The sequence below is a fragment of the Pongo abelii genome, chromosome 21 (genome assembly GCF_028885655.2).
Source record: "Pongo abelii isolate AG06213 chromosome 21, NHGRI_mPonAbe1-v2.0_pri, whole genome shotgun sequence".
Taxonomy (NCBI): Eukaryota; Metazoa; Chordata; class Mammalia; order Primates; family Hominidae; genus Pongo; species Pongo abelii.
The window spans coordinates 39,462,953-39,478,264 of record NC_072006.2 but is presented as its reverse complement, the minus strand read 5'-3'; the positions used below and the strand labels follow the sequence as shown (position 1 = coordinate 39,478,264).

At 48.4% G+C, this 15,312-nt stretch overlaps 1 protein-coding gene across 6 annotated transcripts in view; it reads left to right on the top strand.

Annotated features, from left to right (window-relative positions):
- The window catches only part of UQCC (ubiquinol-cytochrome c reductase complex chaperone), a 110,959-nt gene extending 96,907 nt beyond the window's left edge, over positions 1 to 14,052 (top strand). For 4 of the 6 annotated variants that reach the window (XM_009233528.3, XM_009233529.3, XM_054541456.1 and 1 more), the window contains 3 exon segments: positions 1,769 to 1,846; positions 9,861 to 9,974; positions 12,560 to 14,052. In XM_009233528.3, coding sequence (XP_009231803.1) covers positions 1,769 to 1,846; positions 9,861 to 9,974; positions 12,560 to 12,694 — 327 coding nt within the window. In that variant the 3' untranslated portion in view covers positions 12,695 to 14,052. 6 annotated transcript variants of the gene reach the window in all.
- Positions 14,053 to 15,312: the final 1,260 nt, after the last annotated feature.

The window sequence follows — 15,312 nt, the reverse complement described above, 5'->3', positions numbered from 1 at the left end:
TGAGACTAGTTATGAGCCACAGGATAAAATCACTCAGTCTTTGATTTGTTACCCAAAGTAAAATTATCCTCCCAGAAGCAGAACCCTGGCAGACTGTAAGGAGCGTGGACTCTGGATTCAGACTGACCTGGATGCTGATCTCAGTTTTGTCGTGAATTTGCTAGGCGACACAAGGCATCACTTCACCCGTCTGAGTCTCTCACACAGTCACTTACAGTCTGAGTGACTGTAACACATCTACCTCCGGGCCCATGACAGGTGCTTGGTGAATGAGATGACCGTAGGCATGGTCACCGTCAGAGTTGTTAAGCACAAATCTTATTCTCCACAGAAAGTTCCAAATGCCTTTTGACTGTTTCCAAAACCATCAGTTCAGATAGTCAGTGAGTCCTTACTCTGTGCTATACATTGCACTGGCTTTCTGCTGGGATCCTGAAGAGGAATAAAACGTGGACCCTGCCTTACAGCATGTTACTGTCTGGAGGTCAGAGTTGTACCCTATCGAAGGCATTCAGCGAACTGCACTCTGGGCCCTGAAGATCCTCCAGGCCAGGCTGTTCCCCAAGAGGAGAGAGGAGTTCTACCGGGCTCTCAGCCATCTCACCAGAATTGCATTTCTAAAACAGTCTCTGAGTTTTTGTTTGTTTGAGACAGGCTCTCGTTCTGTTGCCCAGGCTGGAGTGCAGTGGCATGATCCTGGCTCACTGCAGCCTCGGCCTCCCAGGCTCAAGTGATCCACCTCAGCCTCCCAAGTAGCTGGGACTACAGGCATGCACCACTACGCCAGGCTAATTTTTTTATTTTTTTGTAGGGATGGGGTTTCGCCATGTTGCCCAGGCTGGTCTTGAACTCCTGGGCTCAAGCGATCTGCCTGCCTTGGCCTCCCAAAATGCTGGGATTACAGGCATGAACCACCGCCCAGCCAAAATGATCTCTTAACTTTAACATTCTTGCTTCAGAGTTGCCCCTGCTTTGTTCTTCCCTCTTTTCCACGGCCTCAGCGGCCCCCCTTTTTCCTCAGCATGTCTCTCAGAGTCCTGCCTCTTTCCCTCCTCTTCCCACCTCTGACCACTTCCTTCTCTTTGTTTTTTCATCACGACAAACTCTTTTGAGTGGCCCTTAAGATGTCTTCTAACCTAGTCTCAACATAACTTTCTTGTGATCCTGCCCATTCACCCTCCCTGACACTCTCCCTGTGCCATTTTCTTTCCAGCCTCTGCACCTTTGCACACCTTGCTCTGTCTAGAATGCTCTCTCTCCCTCCTCCCCCTCACTCTCCTCTGTCAAACTCCTCCTCCTCCAAGGTTCACTTAAATGTTACCTCTTAGAGAGCCCTTACCAGCTTCCTCAAGCAGGTAAAACTAAAACCCATTTATCACTCAGCATGTTTAGAATAGGATTTGAGGCAACATGTTGCTGTGTAATTATTTTTTATATGCCTATTTTCCTACATTGGACTGTGCTCCTCCAATCAAGAAACTGTTTCTTATACTTGGTTCATAGGATCTAGCACAAAACTAAACATGTGATTGGGGCTCAGTTCATTAAGCTGACTTGTGTAATTTGAGATCAAAACCTAAAATAATTTGGCAAATTGGGGAGAATCCTGACACCTCAGGGAATTGAGAATGGACTGGCAGCTTGACTTGTTAGTGGCCGTCTCTCTGTTCTACTAAGAGTCTGTGACAGCTAAGAGTCAAAGATCATACTTTTTGGGTTTTTTTCTTTCTTTCTTTCAAACTTTTGTTTTTGCCATTTGTTTCTGTAGGTTAATCCCTATATCCTGAAGAAGAACATGATCCTCATGACAAATCATTTCTATGCAGCGATCTTGGGATATGATGAGGTAAGATTGTTTGCCAAGGCTTAGGCAGGACAGTGGCTTCCCCCAGCAAAGGCTTTTGATGAGAGCCTCTGAGGGAAGCTGCAGGGACCATTGTTACTGGCTACCACCATGGCGTAGTATTTATTTCTTCATATTCATCAACTGGGCAGCGAGAATGAATGTGCTCAGCATGTTTGGGAAACATGCCACATGTTTGGGAAAGAAAGCAGTATATAATATGGTCAAACCATTCAACTAGTCAGCATTTGTTGAGTGGCTGCTGGGTGCTAGATGGAGGGACAGAGGCAAATGAGACACTGTCTTAGCCTCATGTGCTCCCAGAGAGAGGAGGATATTCACGTAAACAGCATGGTCTGCCAGGCAAAGTATACACTTTTTTTTTTTTTTTTGCTTTAATTATGAAAGCAATACATACATATTTTGAAAGTTTGTAAAACTGGCTGGGCACAGTGGCTCCCAGCACTTTGGGAGGCTGAGGTGGGCGGATCACTTGAGGTCAGCAGTTCGAGACCAGCCTGGCCAACATGGTAAAACCCCGTGTCACTAAAAATGCAAAAATTAGCCGGGTATGGTGGTGGGTACCTGTAATCCCAGCTACTCCAGAGGCTGAGGCAGGTGAATTGCTTGAACCTGGGAGACAGAGGTTGCAGTGAGCCGAGATCATGCCTCTGCACTCTAGCCTGGGTGACAGAGTGAGACTCCGTCTCAAAAAAAGATAAATAAATAAAAATAAAAGTTTGTAAAGCTGTACATAAGTGGTTGAAGTAGAAATCAGAAGACCTGGCCAGGCATAGTGGCTCACGCCTGTAATCCCAGCACTTTGGGAGGCCAAGGCGGGTGGATCACCTGATGACAGGTCAGAAGTTTGAGATCAGCCTGACCAACATGGTGAAACCCTGTCTCTACTACAGATACAAAAATTAGCCAGGCATGGTGGCATGCGCCTATAATCCCACCTGCTTCGGAGGCTGAGGCATGAGAATCACTTGAACCTGGGAGGCGGAGACTGCAGTGAGCTGAGATTGCGCCACTGCACTCCAGCCTGGGCAACAGAGTGAGACTTGGTCTCAAAAAAAATGAAATTAGAAGACCTATTTCCTACCCTGCTCCAGACAAAAACTTAATTTCTAGTTTATTGGATGTCCTTCCAAATGTTGTCTGTGCATAGACAAGCACCTTTGTCTTTTCCTTCTTTATGCAACTGGAGTTACACTAGACACACGATTCTGCAACTTGCTTTTTTCACTGAAGTATGTATCTTGGGTGTCCTTCCACATCAGGACATTTGGATCTATCTCATCTTTTTTTTTTAGACAGAGTCTCGCTCTGTCACCCAGGCTGGAGTGCAGTGGCGCGATCTCTGCTCACCGCAAGCTCCACCTCCCAGGTTCACGCCATTCTCCTGCCTCAGCCTCCCAGGTAGCTGGGACTACAGGCACCCGCCAGCACACCTGGCTAATTTTTTATATTTTTAGTAGAGACGGGGTTTCACCATGTTAGCCAGGATGTTCTCGATCTGCTGACCTCGTGATCCGCCCGCCTCGGCCTCCCAAAGTGCTGGGATTACAGGCGTGAGCCACCACGCCCAGCCTCATCTTTTTAAAAAAATTATAAAATATATATATCATAAAATGTACCATTTTAACTATTTTTAAGTGTACAGTTTAGTAGCATAAAGTACATTCCCGTTGCTTTGCACCATCACCACCATTCATCTCCAGAGCTTTTCCATCTTCCAAACTGAAACTCTGTCCCTATTGAACAATAATTATTCCCTCCTTCCCTCATATCCCCTAGCAGCCACCATTCATTTGACTTTATGCCTCTGTGAATTTGACTACTGTAGATAATTCATATAAGTAGAATCACACAATTTTTGACCTTTTGTGACTGACTTATTTCACTTAACATAATGCACTCGAGGTTATCATCTATGTCATCTTTTTTCTCCCCAACATTTATTGTGGAGATTTCAAGCATGTAGAAAGAACGGTGTAATGAACACCTGATATTTTAAACTAACCATATGCTTTTATGCTGATTTTGTGGTTACCTCCAGATTTAATGCAAGCATGACCTCTCCTGGGAAGCAGTTCCTGAACTTCCTGTGACTCAGCTCATTCCATTCTCCCTGCACTCTCACAGTGCTTACTACATTCGCATTATCTGTCACCTTGGCTGGGTGGGGATTTCTTTTTGGGTAGTGGCAATGCCTACTGTGTTTGCAATTCTGTGGCCTGGCATAGTGCTTGGCATGTGGTAGTCAAAGAGTGAGAAATGCATAAAAGGACAAAAGTTAAGAAACTGGAGTTCAGATTGGAGGAAATGTTACCAGCCTGAAGATAATAATTAAAGCCAGGAGATAAGCTTACCAAAAAAGTCCAGTTAAATGATTTGGTTAGGGTCATAGGACCAGTTAAAATAGGGTCTCCTGATTCCTATTCTACTAGATATCCTGAATTACAAGGGAGCATTTACATTGCATACTATACACATCATTAACTTAACATGAGCTTTTGGGGGTTATGGGTTGGGAATTGAGAATTATTGCTCAAGTGTACGTATCAATTATAAAAGTGGATGAATTGTAATTATAGAAGCCTTACAATATAGAAAAGGATGAGGCTTAGGAGTGAAGAACTACACCTCTCTATGAGCCTTTGTTTATGGTCTTTATTGCAGGTGGCTCTGTTGGCTCAGTCGATCCTTTCATCAATATTAATAAAAATGTACCGAATTGTGTTTGTTTCCGGTCCCCCATCCAGTCCATTCTGGCAGAGCCATTTTACTCAACTGTGCCTGACCACAGGAGTCACCTGGGGTGCTTTTAAAATCTAGATCTTTATCACCTCTCTGAAGATTCCAATTCAGTAGGAGTGCTGCCTGGTGGTTCAACAAGTCAGCTGAAGGTGACTTTTAAGAGCAGGACATTTTGTGGAAATATACTAATTACCTGGGACACTTTTTAGAAATATCAGTGTCTGGGCCCTGTCCCCCAAAGATTCTGATTTAATTGGTGGAGATGGACATCTGTAGTTGTAAAAGTTCCCAGGTGATTTTAATGTGCAATTCTAGAAGTTTTTCCAATATTTTAATGTGCATGTGAGTCACCTAGAGGACCTAGGTACAATTCAGATTCTGACTCAGCAAGTCTGGGGCGGGGCCTGAGATTCTGCATTGCTAACAGCTGCACGTGATGGGGGGGTGCAGCCATTTTGCAGACCACACTTGGAGTCACAGGTTCTAGAGCTATTCAATACTAAACACATGCAGCTATTTTGATTTAAATTAATTAAATAAAATGGAAAATTCAGATCCTCAGGTACTCAGTTACTGTATGTGGCTACCGTCTTGGACAGTGCAGATACAGAACAGTTCCATAGTCACAAAAAATTCTATTGGACAGCGCTGTTCTACAGCAACCTTATCCTAGAATCTTGCTTGGATTGTTCCCCCTCACTGGACGCTTTGGGAACCTCTCTGTTTTCTATGACATTAGGTCCAAATTGCTCCCTGAACTTCCAGGCCTTCTGTGAACTGTTCCCATTGCTATGTGCCCTATCTGCCTTTATATTTCTTGTGCTCTCTCTTAGGCCGTTTGCCTTACTGCCCTATAGACATGCTGTGCGTGACTGAGACTTTGCCTAACAATGAGGGGTTGAGGGCAGTAGCTGAGTCTTGGTCAGCTTTAGGGCCTGGTTCAGGGCCTGGTGTACCTTGTAGGCACTCCCTCTGTAAATGTTTTGAATATTTTCTCTTGCTTAGAATAATCTGCAGCTGGCCGGGCACAGTGGCTCACGCCTGTAATCCCAGCACTTTGGGAGGCCGAGGTGGGTGGATCACGAGGCCAAGAGTTCAAGACCAGCCTGACCAACATGGTGAAACCCCGTCTCTACTGGAAAAAAAAAAAAAAAAAATTAGCCCGGCATGGTAGTGGGCGCCTGTATTCCCAGCTACTCGGGAGGCTGAGGCAGGAGAGTGGCGTGAACCCAGGAGGTGGAGCTTGCAGTGAGCCGAGATCGTGCCACTGCACTCCAGCCTGGGTGACAGAGCGAGACTCTGTCTCAAGAAAAAAAAAAAAATCTGCAGCTTTCCAAATCTTCCCAATTTTTTTTTTTTTTTTGAGACGGAGTCTCACTCTGTTGCCAGGCTGGAGTGCAGTGTCACAATCTCAGCTTACTGCAACCTCCGCCTCCCGGGTTTAAGGGATTCTCCTGCCTCAGCCTCCCGAGTAGCTGGGACTAGAGGCAGGCGCCACCATGCCTGGCTAATTTTTTTTTGTATTTTTAGTAGAGACGGGGTTTCACCACTTTGGCCAGGATGGTCTCGATCTCTTGACTTTGTGATCCGCCCACCTCGGCCTCCCAAAGTGCTGGGATTACAGGCGTGAGCCACCACGCCTGGCTAAATCCTCCCAATTCTTAAAGGCCTACTTCTTCAGAAAGGTTTCCCTGACTGCTCTGGATCTCTTGTGTTTTTACTGTGAATTTCCACACCCATCCATCTATTCATTATCCATTTAACAGGTAGCTTTTGAGTGTCTACCATGTGTGATACATGGGAATATATTGGTGAATAAAACAAACACGGTCTGGCTCTTTCCCACTGGGGCTTACCTTCTAATTGAGAGACATAGTAAACAAGTAGCAGATAAATAAGCAATAAGTATCTAACTACAGTAGAGTGCAGTGAGAGAGAACAACAGGGGGAATGACTTGGTGTGGACCAGGAAGGTCTCTCTGAGGAGCTGTCTTAAAAGCTAAGACTGTAGAACAAGGAGGCAGCCATGTAGAGTGTAGCTGAGTCTCACTATGCAGCTTGGCATGTGTTCATTCTCCGGGATTTTACTCTGTGCTGCTGTTAGATGTGCACTGATTTTGTCCCTTCAGCTAGATTGCAAGTTCCCTGAGAGCTCAGACCATATTGCTGTGACTCTTGTGTTCCTAGCATCATGCTGAGCACATAGTGATGTCAAATCAATCTTCACTGAGTGGAACTCTGCCACTCTAAACCCTTAATCAGAACTAGAACCCTCCAAAGCCAAAACAATCCCCTTGGCTTCCTCTCAGTTACTCTAGACCTAGTTGTCTTAATTTCTGAAGGATGCTTCATTGTGTCACAAGAGAAAACAAGTAGGCATCCGATTAGATTGGGGGGAAATTACACTGTGCCCTCATGTTTGGTTCCCAGGACCCTTCTTCCATTTCTGCTTTCTTAGTTTGAAATGTGCACCCTCAGATTAGTCTCTCATTTGTTTTCACTGCCTTACGCTAGCAGTGTAGTGGGAAGAAGGCTGAAGTTGTGTTCGTTGATTTATTCAGCTATTCTTTTTTTTTTTCCTGAGACAGGGTCTCACTCTGTTGCCCAGGCTGGAGTGCAGCAGTGTGATCACAGCTCACTGTATCCTCAACCTCCCCAGGCCCAGGTGATCATCCCACCTCATCCTCCCGAGTAGCTGGGACTACACTTGTGTGCCACCATGCCTGGCTAATTTTTATATTTTTTTGTGGAAACAGTTTCGCCATGTTGTCCAGGCTGGTCTTGAACTCCTGGGCTCAAGTGATCCACCCAGCTTGGACTCCCAAAGTACTGGGTATTCAGCCATTCTGATTGTTCTCCCACTCTATGCCAGGTTCTGTATTCTGACTAGAGCGGGTCAGTCATCATCCCCCACCTCATCAGTGCATGCTGGTTCTAGTTCAGCCATCAGTTAGCTAGCCTCTAAGCCTCAGTTTACTTATCTTTCAAATGGGGATACAGGCCAGGTGCGGTGGCTCACGCCTGTAATCCCAGCACTTGGGAGGCCGAAGCAGGCAGGTCACTTGAGGTCAGGAATTCGAGACCACCCTGGCCAACATGGTGAAACCCCATCTCTAACAAAAATACAAAAAATTAGCCGGGTGTGGTGGTGCATGCCTGTAGTCCCAGCTACTTGGGAGGCTGAGGCAGGAGAATCACTTGAACTTGGGAGGCAGAGGTTGCACTGAGCCAAGATCATGCCACTGCACTTCAGCCTGGGTGACAGAGTGAGACTTCGTCTCAAAACAAAACAAAGCAAAGCAAATGGGAATATGATATCTGTTCTACTTGGCAAACATAATCATTAGGAGCTAGGTGTGTGAGGGAACCCTAACAGTCTGGAACAGTTAGGTTGTTCTCACTATTAGTGGGTCCTGAGTCATCCTTTTCCTTCTGATGGCTCAGGAATTCCTGATTATGGATTTGCCCCTTCCCAGCCATCTCACTCGCTGCTAAAGTTGCCTGTTTTCCCATCCTGGGCTTTGCCCATTCTCCAGGTCCCCATAACACCCGCTCCCAATCCCATTCCTTTCTGCACAGCACATGTGGGTTGCTGCCAGCAGCGCTCTGGCATGTGCCCAGGCACAGCAGACACAGGCACGCTGTTGTGCTAGCAAATCGTTTGCAGAAGGGTGATGTGCCTGAGCTTGTCCTCTGCTCCTGTCCCCATTTGCCAGAAGAAGCCAGTTTTCCTGACTCAGCCATTGTGCCAGGACAGTCCTAAGCTGTGGAACTGTAAGGAGGGTTTATCAGAGAGCATTTGGAACAGGTGGAATGTTTTTCTACCAAACTGTCAGCACCCCATACTGGACATGGCCCTTGTTGGCAGCAGGCCTGGAGCCAGACCTCATATACCGCAATGCCCAAGAGGACAGACCACAATAAAATGTCAAATAAAGTGATCCTGGGTCTTTGGGTAATGTTTACCACTTACAGAGCCATTCATGGCCAGTATCTCTTAATTCTCACAACAACTCTGTGGGATAGGTATTATTAGGCTTGTTTAACTCATGAAAAACTGAGGCTCAGGAATGGCTAATAGCTTCTTAAAGGCCACATGCCCATCAAATGACAGAGCTGGCATTTGAACTCTGTGCTCTGGCTCCCAGACCCCACTGTTTTGACTATATCCCAGCTGTCTGCCAAAGCATGCTCCTAATCTTTGTATCCAACAGATTATACTTAACAAATAGTTCAAGAATGCTGTAAGTAGAGCAGGTAACTTCATCTGTTTTGAAGAAGTAGAAGATTGAGACTTTGGTTTAGTCAACTGTCACCATCACTGATCTTGGCAGAGGTGGAATTAGGACTTGATCTCCCTTCTAACTCCAAGTCAGCACATCGATTCCACACACTACCTTGGCACCTGGACAGAGCAACTTCTCAGGGCCTGTTCCATCAGTCACCTTCACCCCAGGAAGCAAGACTGTCAGCCCTCCCTCCTCTAGAGGTCCAAGCTAGAAAGTGTCCTTAGCTGGTGGCTGGGGCTCTTATTTTGCTCTGTAATCTTTAAGCTTCCCAACAGAAGTCTCCTCTCTGCCAAAAGAGGCAGCGTTAGGCACACACACACATGCAAGCTCTGAGCCTGGCCCTCTGTGGCCCCAGCAATCCTGCTGAACATCCTGTTCCCCTACTTAGGGAGAGGCTGGGCCCAGAGTTGGGTAACAGTGAAGAAAAGGTAGCTGGCTCCCTTCCCCCAAAGAGCCAGTTGCCTTGCAGATATATGTCCCTGGACCAAGCAAGAAGGCACAGTCCATGCCCACCTCCATTCCTGGGAGAAACATACATTCACAATATTCCCAGCCCGTGCCCTGTGGACAGCAGGGGGAGCATTGCTGCTACTGTTTCTCTTCTCAGCCTCTGAAGTGTTGCCTGGGCCAGGCGCAGTACAGAGTAGAGGGAGCTGTGTCTAAGTCCCAGCTCTGCATCACCTAACTAAGTGGCTTGGCCCCTCTGGACCCCCTGTTCTCCCTGTTCTCACTTTATTACATATAAAGTATGTAATACTTTATATGTAATAAAGTGAAGGGATTGGGCCAGATGCCCTTGTAAGACCCCTTCCACCTCTACTGTGTGACTGCCCCATTTTCCTCTTGTGCATGGAGGGCCCTTCTGAGCCGATTCCATGGTTGCTAGCATGTTCACAGTATCCCCAGCGTCTGTGTCCTGGCTCTGTGGATCCCTCAGGAGACCATTGCTGTGCTGTGTGTTCCAGGGGATCCTTTCAGATGATCATGGGCTGGCCGCTGCCCTCTGGAGAACCTTCTTCAACCGGAAATGTGAAGACCCTCGACATCTTGAATTGCTGGTAGAGTATGTGAGGAAACAGGTGAGCGACCCTTTTCCTCCCCTCCCGAGTCCTGGCAACAGTGGGTCCTCCTCTTGGGTTTTCAGGGGATCATGAGAGGTGGAGTTACCAAGGACCAGCCTGAGAGAATTCTGACCAGATCACATCAGCACTAGACACTGAAGAAGGAGCACCTTCTGTGTGTCCAATCATGAACTGGGCCAGGGAGCGGGAAATGGGAAGAGAGAGAGAAAGAGGCATCGAGTAGTCTCCTGCCCTCAGGAGCTTTGAGTCATTCATTCACTGTGCACCTCATTGCTTACTGTGCACCCAGTGCTATGCTAGCAACTGGGCCCACAGAGTCCTGGCAGATACGAGCACATGATGTAGTGGCAGCTACCCACTGTGGACCCCCTCTCTACCCACTTGGATTTGTTTCCTGCTCCTGACTTCCAGCAAAACTGGGCAGCAGGCAGCATTTCACAGACAGCCTCTTCCTGCTAGATGCTTTCCATGGTCAAGTAGGGTCCCCCCACTTCAGTTTCTCACCCCTCTGGCTCCCCAGGGCTCCCCAACATCAAAGCTTCTAGGAGAAAGCTCCACAGTGGGGGCTACTTACCCACATAGCTGTCCTCAGACCCCGGGGAATTAATTCCTTGACCTCCCTGCCCTCAGATCCTGTATTGATGGGAAACTCATATTTGACAGATGAGTGAGCTGACTGGCAGTGAAGAGGACATAGAGGCTTTTCCAGGGCCTCCCAGTGAGTCAGCCTGCACAGCTGTCCTAGGGCCCCAAGCTGTGTGATTCATGTGGCCACTGAGGCCTCAGCTGCCTCAGACAGCTCCGGCTGTGCCATGAGTCACACCTTTGCTTCACGGCCTGGCCCCCTGGAGCTGAAGGGGTGTCACCTCACAGTTACTCTCTTGTTCACTTGTATCCATCGTCTTCAAGCCTCCAACAACCAGGAAAGGCAAGGCTGGACCTCAGCTCTTGAGAAGACAGGGACAATAGGACTAGCCTGTTAACTGCTGGAAAAACCACATACTGGGGCTCTGCAGACCCACAGGGTAGAGAATTCCAGGAGCCAGGACTTCTGTTTGACCACTCTTCAAATCTGCTAGAGCCAGGGAGAAGGCACGGCATGGCCAGAGGGCCCCACTCACAGAGAATTCTGATACTCTGTTGACTGGACTCACCCTCAGACAGGAGTAGCAATTTGCAAAGCAAATGCTGTGTTTTCTGAGAGACCTGCCCAACATTTCCATCTGCCATGGTGGGCTTGTGCCAGAAGCCCCAACAAGACACACCTGGGACTTCTCCGAGGGCCCTCTAGGAAGGGGCTGCCACAACCATTGTCCCTAGAAGAGGTCCCATGTGGCCCCAGTGAGAGGCAGTGGAAAAACAGTGAAGGGGTTCTTGGGAAAGCAGGGAGCTTTGGTGGGGACCCAGTTCTATCAGCAAACCTTTTGAGCACCTGCTGCTCCATGTACTCTTGGGAAAGCAACGATTAATAAGACCCAGTCCTGCCCTCGAGGAGCCAGCTCATGGTTTGGCGAGGAAGCCCAGGTACACAGCTAACCCTGGAGTAAGCCAGCCCGAAATGTGATACAGGGAGGGCAGAGTGCTGAAGGCTGGGAAAGGAAGAGCAGGAGCTGGGCCTTGAGCAGACTGCTTGGTGTGGCCGATGGCCCAAGAGCCAACCAGAGGTTCTGTTGAGATTTTCAACCCAGGAGGTGGGCAGAGGGGTGGCACTGGGGGCAGAAATGGAGTCACTGTAAGGGAGGAGTGGGCTTTAGGGAAGAGATGGCAGGGCAGGTGGGAATCCAGAGCTAAGACACGTGTGAGAGGCTGGGGTTGAGTTCAAGCGTCAGCAGCTGGAAGCGGAAGCAACCGGAGTGGTGGATTCTTGGAAGGGGGAGTGACCTAAAGCCTAAGATGAAGTCTCCTGGCCCTGCAGCAGTGGCTTCTCTGGATGATGACCATTTTAATGGCAGAGCTGTCTGCCCCTACTGTCCTAGAGAGGTGATACTGGGGCCCACTGACCCACTAGAGGACAACAGAGGCATAAGTATGTTTAAAGTGTGAGTGCCTAGCCCTGCATATATGCATATTGTTGAATCTCTTTATGTGTCCTGTGAGGTACCTGTTTCTATCCCCTCTCTCAAGACAAGGGAACTTAAATCTCAGAGAGGGGAAGCTGCCACCCTGGGTAGCAGCACTGGGAAGGGACAGAATCAGGACTCTTCACCCAGCAGCGCTGGGGAGGACAGCATGGCTGTGTGCGCTGCAAGCCCTGACTTCCTGGCCTGCAGGAGCTGTCTAGGGAGGGCGTATAGGGGAGAAGTGTCCTTGGGAGGTGTGTGTCCATCTCCATTCAGAGGTGTGATAGGGAATTCCCTAACTGCCCCCACCACCCAGCTCCCCAGTGACTGCTTTCTCTGAACCACCTTAGTGAAATTATCTAGGAGATCAGAGACAGCTTGGCCTGGGACCTGGGATGGTCAGAAGCCCCCCTCATGCCCCGTCCCCTTACTTCCTCACCTCTGGGAGGCTGGTTCCTGATGCTAGCTCCTCACCTCTGCCCTGCCTCTGTCACTTCTTCCTTCCTGCTCCCCTGGTTGCAGATACAGTACCTGGACTCCATGAACGGGGAGGATCTGCTTCTGACAGGGGAGGTGAGCTGGCGCCCTCTAGTGGAGAAGAATCCTCAGAGCATCCTGAAGCCCCATTCTCCCACTTACAACGACGAGGGACTTTGATGGGCTGGGCCCTCCCCACGGCCGGCCAGCTGGCTTCGAGGAACCGCCAGGAGTGAAGTGCCTGTTGGTCCAGGACCCTGCAGAAAGTGGCCTGAACTGACCTCTGAACAGCATCTGTCAAATACCTGGCCCCATTTGTGTTGAGTTTCCTCTTAGTGTGCCCAGGAGTCTGATCTGCTGGGGTACAGGGCTGGGAGAACCCCTAGCTCTCCCGGGGTGTCTTCTCCCTTAGGGGAAGCCCCGAGTGAGAGTCCCCCAGCACACAGTCCCCAACCCCCTCCAGCAACTACATGTGACTGACAGCTTTTCCCAAAGGCCGAGGAAGGGGTGGCATAGGTTCAAAAGGGAAACCCCCCAGGGCCTGCTGTGGCCTAGGAGCAGATTGTAATGCTGTGGAGTTGGGACGGTGATCACGCGTTGTCCCTCGGCTTTCAGCCATGGGGTTGAGTTGGCCATTAAAAGAAACAGAGACTTCTCTTTGCCATGGCCCTTCTTTATTCCAGGGACTTAGAAATTTGCCTGAGATGGTGGACGCGGTAGTGAGGGCACCATGCAGTTCAGTTAGAGACAGAGAAAGGGAAGAGGCTGGGATGGTCTCTGCTACTCTTGCCTCTAGTTCATGGAGATGTGTCTCTGTTCAGGCCAAGGCACAGCCAGCAAGGCCCCTCGTCTGGGACCCAGGAGGCCTCTGATGACCAAGGGCTTTCACATCCTAAGTCATTTGGAAGGAGGCCTTGAGAACAAAGTCACCTTTGTCACTCCCAGTGAACTGAATGAGGAACGTGCTGTCTCCTGTCTTGGCCTCCCCTTTCATGAGATATTGGGGAGAAGAGAACATTCTTCCTGGCTTAGTTGTAGCAGACCCAGACCTGTGCCCAGCTTTGGTCCCCCTCCCCAACTTCTGAAGCACGTGCTGCAGAGCCACCTTGGTCTGAGCAGCTGAGGACCAGCCCCTCCTCCCTCAGTGCGGGTCATCTCTTGGGGGATTTTCTTAAAGTGAAGAAAGGGGGTGGGGAACCATATTGCCCCTTCCTCCCCCATCAAACTTCCTTCATTTAACTTGCTATAAAATGAGTCATATAAAGAAACTCTATATGGGTGAGGTATATCCCACTTCTGTGAAAACATTACAAATCAAACCGCCTTCTCTCAGTTTATTTAAGATGCTTTTGTTGCGATCGGAGCTCTAGAGTGAAGCCTCCTGTGTGTGTGTGAGATAATAACACCTTGTAACTCATTACAGCTGGGCACTATTTACATAAACCAGAGCTGAGCCAGGCAGGAATTTGCTGATTAATTTATTTTTAATGGAGTGAAGTATACCATGCACCAAAATAAACTTTACTGTGTGTACCTAACTGCTCCTGGAATGGATGGAAAAATTAATGGAACAGATTTTGGCTCCCAACTCTACACATTAATTCATATATAAAAGTTATTTGAGCGTTAACCCATTTGCTGCCCAGGGTAGCTCCCTAGCCACAGATCCCAGCCCATGGCACCAATTCAGCTACCGGGCTTGCTTTAGAATCCTGGAAGCTCAGATTTGGAAGGAACTTGAAAGGTCATTTGGTCCAGCCCTGGTCCAGAACCTGACTCCCCTTCTTAGCATCCCAGTCAGCCAGTGTTCATGCAGGCGCTGGATGAATCTCTCCAGCATCTGATGGTCCTTGCCTATAGAGCTAGTCCTGTCTGCTCAGGAGTTTGTCATCGTGCAACACAGCAACTTGCAGTATGGAGCTGCCTTTGAAGGAGCCAGATTGGATCTATCGTGTCTGATGTCGGTGAGCCCTCACTTCTTGGCTGTCAGCACGTTTCCCTGACTCTGCCAGTCCCCCTCCCCTTAAGGTCTATTCCAGGTTCCTTGGAGGCTACCTTTATTCTTGGTTTGGCCCCTGCCTCCATTCCTGTTTTTATGAGTCTACCCATCTCTTCTCTGAGCACACCAAACCTCTTGGGGTTACCTGGAGAGATCATGCTGTGTGTCCTCTACCTAGAACCTTCGTCCCTCCTTCTCCTGTCCCCTGCAGGTACAGGCACAATATCCATGCTGCTCCCCACATGGTTCTCTGCTCTGGAGCACTTACCTTTTTATTTATGTAGAGACAGTTTCTCACTATGTTGATCCTCCCACCTTACCCTCCCAAAGTGCTAGGATTATAGGCATGAGCCACCACACCTAGCCCTGCTAACACTCACCTTACCATGTTCAAATGATTCTTTTTACCCACCTCCTACACTGTACTGTGAGCTGCCTCAGTGTGGAGTGGACACTGTGTTTGTGTTGGTCACCGTTGTTTTTCCAGTGCTCAGCCGAATGCCTGGTTCATGATCAGCATCAGTATATACTTGGATAAATGAAAGATTGAATATGTGACTAAATCACCAAGTGTTATCAATACAACCCCAACCAAAAAGCCCCCTTCTGGACCATTCACAGTGTGACCCATACAGTTCCACTTATTTTAACAACTTAATATTGAGCACTCCCTTTGGTCTTAGCATAGGAACCAAAATGGAAAGTTCTTTCCATAGCTAAATGTTTTTCTAATGTAAATCATTATTGTACAAAACAAGTGAAGGACACAATTTCTTGCCTTCAGGGAGACTGCTCTGTA